The sequence below is a fragment of the Myotis lucifugus genome, unplaced genomic scaffold (genome assembly GCF_000147115.1).
Source record: "Myotis lucifugus unplaced genomic scaffold, Myoluc2.0 scaffold_1153, whole genome shotgun sequence".
Taxonomy (NCBI): Eukaryota; Metazoa; Chordata; class Mammalia; order Chiroptera; family Vespertilionidae; genus Myotis; species Myotis lucifugus.
The window spans coordinates 108829-111772 of NW_005872201.1; the positions used below are offsets into that span (position 1 = coordinate 108829).

General features: G+C 61.3%; 1 protein-coding gene across 1 annotated transcript in view; it reads left to right on the forward strand.

Annotated features, from left to right (window-relative positions):
* DPEP1 (dipeptidase 1) overlaps nt 1-2944 on the forward strand; it is a gene marked incomplete at its 3' end in the record, with an annotated part of 8213 nt that overhangs the window by 3999 nt on the left and 1270 nt on the right. The window contains exons 3-4 of the mRNA XM_014449365.2: nt 2407-2539; nt 2743-2875. Of these exons, the coding sequence (XP_014304851.1) occupies nt 2407-2539; nt 2743-2875 (266 nt within the window). The remainder of the gene's footprint in view (nt 1-2406; nt 2540-2742; nt 2876-2944) is intronic.

The following is a 2944-nucleotide window of genomic DNA, read 5'->3' on the forward strand; positions in this document are numbered from 1 at the left end:
GGGGGGCCTGGCAAGAGGGACAAAAACACACAACCCCTCCCCCCCTACCCGACAAGTGGTCGGCTTGCCTCTTAAAAGTGCCCAGCGGCTTCTATTGCGGAGGATCTCTCAGGGTTTTGTGGAACAAAAAACTCTGCAAAGTAAGGCAGAGAAAACCCGGGGCGGGGGGGGGGGTCCAGAGAAGACAGTGATCTGTGGGGGCCCTAGAGGGAGGAGGGGTGCCCAGGTGCCCACTCAGCCTGCCCCCGCCCCCCGTCCTCCCTCCATTTCCTGTTTTTGAGGGGCCTGTGCAAGGTGCCGGCACACACATGCTCTCTGCCCTGGAGGCCCGCAGTCTGGCAGGGGCGGGGCGGGGGGTGGAAGATGCCCACAGCAGGAGCCGGAGGAGTTGTTCCTTCATTGGGGGGGGGGGGGCAGGACTAGGCTGACGGAATCAAAACCAATAATAGCGATTGCAGCCTGGCCGGGGTGGCTCAATGGTTGAGTGTCGACCAATGAACCAGGAGGTCAGTTCAATTCTTGTTCAGGGCATGTGCCCGGATTGTGGGCTGGATCCCCAGTAGGGGGCGTGCAGGAGGCAGCCAATCCATGATTCCCTCTCATCACTGATGCTTCTATCTCTCCCTCTCCCTTCCTCTCTGAAATCAACAAAAATATATTTTTAAAAAATAGTGGATTGCAGGTCAGAGACCCAAATAAATAGCTTCAACGTTAGAGGAATCCAGAGGGAGTTCTGAGGGTGTTGTGCCATATGCCAAGAACTTGGTGTGGCCACCAGTCCCCCAGGTCCCCTCACGGTTTAAAGTGGCTGCAGCAGCTCCGGCCATCACATCTGCCTGCCGTCCTGCAGTAATGAAAGGGAAAGGGGAAAACCACGCCGTCTGTCACAGTCAAGCTCTGGGGGGCTGTCACAGGGCAGAGTGAGTGACAGGGCCACCCAGCTACCAGGGAGGGGAAGTTTCTATTTCAATGGCCATGCGCCCGCGTGCCCATGTCACCAGGAAAAGGGGGAGAGTGGCCACCAGCAGTGCCTCCAGCAACAGCGGCCCGAGGGTGCGTGTTGTTGGCACTCGGGAGCCTCACCTTCCCTCGAGTGGTCTCGCCGCCGCTGAGGACCGTGCCCAGACCACTAAGCTAAGGAGGTGGACAGCGGGCCCCAGGCAGCAGGGCTGCCCACGGGCGGAGGCAGCCGCCTCCCCCACTTGGGGTTCCAGCGAAGGGTGGAGAGGCTGAGGGGCGGAGGGAAGACAAAGCCCTCCCTCGGGGTGGCAGCGGGAGGTGGGGCTGGGTTTCCCTCCGGGGCTGGGGGTCCCCAGGAAAGGAGCGCTGCCCCTCCAGAGGCCCTGCCCCAGGGACAGCGCCCAGAGCCGGACGCCCCCACCTCTGCAGGGAGGGAGTGACCTTGCCCACTCTCCACCACTCGGGCAGCCAAGGTGTCTGAGCCCCAGCCCCGTCCCTGTCGTGGCCATCACATCTCACCCTTCACAGAACCCCTTGCCCCTCCCCAGAGAGCAGGGGGGCTGCCAGGGTCTGAGGTGGAGCTTGCAGAGGAAGAGGTGGCATGTGGGGGGCCCCCAGGACAAAACCCCCTCCAGGCCCAGACTGTCCTCCCAGCTCCTTGTTACCAGATTAGGATCCAGTGGGCACCTGCCTAGATGTCCTATGTGTATACAGGCACATGTGTGGGTGTGCATGCACACATGTGTGTGGTGTATGTGAGCATGCATGTGTGTGAGGTGTGTGCGTGCCCATGTGTATGTGAGATGTGTGTGTGTGCCCGTGTATGTGTGGTGTGGGCATGCATGTGTGTGAGGTGTGTGTGCGTGCCCGTGTATGTGTGGTGTGAGCATGCACATGTGTGAGTGTGTGTGTGTGCCTGTATGTGATGTGTGCACATGCCCATGTATGTGTGGTGTGAGCATGCACGTGTGTGTGTGTGTGCGTGCCCATGTGTATGTGAGGTGTGTGCGTGCCCATGTATGTGTGGTGTGAGCATGCACATGTGTGTGTGTGCATGCCCGTGTGTATGTGAGGTGTGTGCGTGCCCGTGTGTGTGTGGTGTGAGCATGCACGTGTGTGTGTGTGTGCACGCACTTGCTCACAGTGACTGGTGGGTCTGTCTGGGCCTGACACTGTGTTCTAATCAGCTCCCAGGGGCCTGTGTGGCTTGCCCAGGAGCATGGGACACTCGGATGGAAGGCCTATCCACTTAGGGCTCTCAGCGCAGGTTACCTGGCTCAGGTGTGCTCCGGGCATGAGTAGTCTGCGTCCCCTGGGGCCAGCCTTGGCCCTGAGTGTGTGAGAAGCAGGAATGAGAGAGGGGACAGAGGCCATGGAGGGAGCTTGGAGCCCCAGGGCCAAGCGGCCACCAGGACCTGCCTCCTATCCCTCCTCCTGCCCCTCCAGGCACAACGACCTGCCGTGGCAGCTGCTGCTCAGGTTCAACAATGAGCTTCGGCAGAAGAACGCCAACCTGAACACCCTGACGGGCACACACACCAACATCCCCAAGCTGAGGGCTGGTTTTGTGGGGGGCCAGGTACCGTCTGGCCAGCCCTGTGCTCACCCATCTTGGGGTCCACCCTCCTCCTCCCTTGGGTCCTGGCCAGTCTCCTTGGGGCCACAGACCTGGAGGGGACAGGCTGCGGGGACGGCTCCCAAGACCGGGGAGGGGGGACCAGACATTCATAGGGGGGGGCAGGCCTGGAGCCTCCGGTCCTAGCCCTGCCCCGTGGCCCCCAGTTCTGGTCTGCGTACACGCCCTGCGACACCCAGAACAAAGACGCTGTGAAGAGGACGCTGGAGCAGATTGACGTCATCCACCGCATGTGCCAGATGTACCCCGAGACCTTCCAGTGTGTCACCACCAGCCAAGGTAGGTGCCGCCGGCCACCTCCCTGGCCCCACACCGCCCTCTAGTGAGCAGAGGCTGCTGGTGCGTATG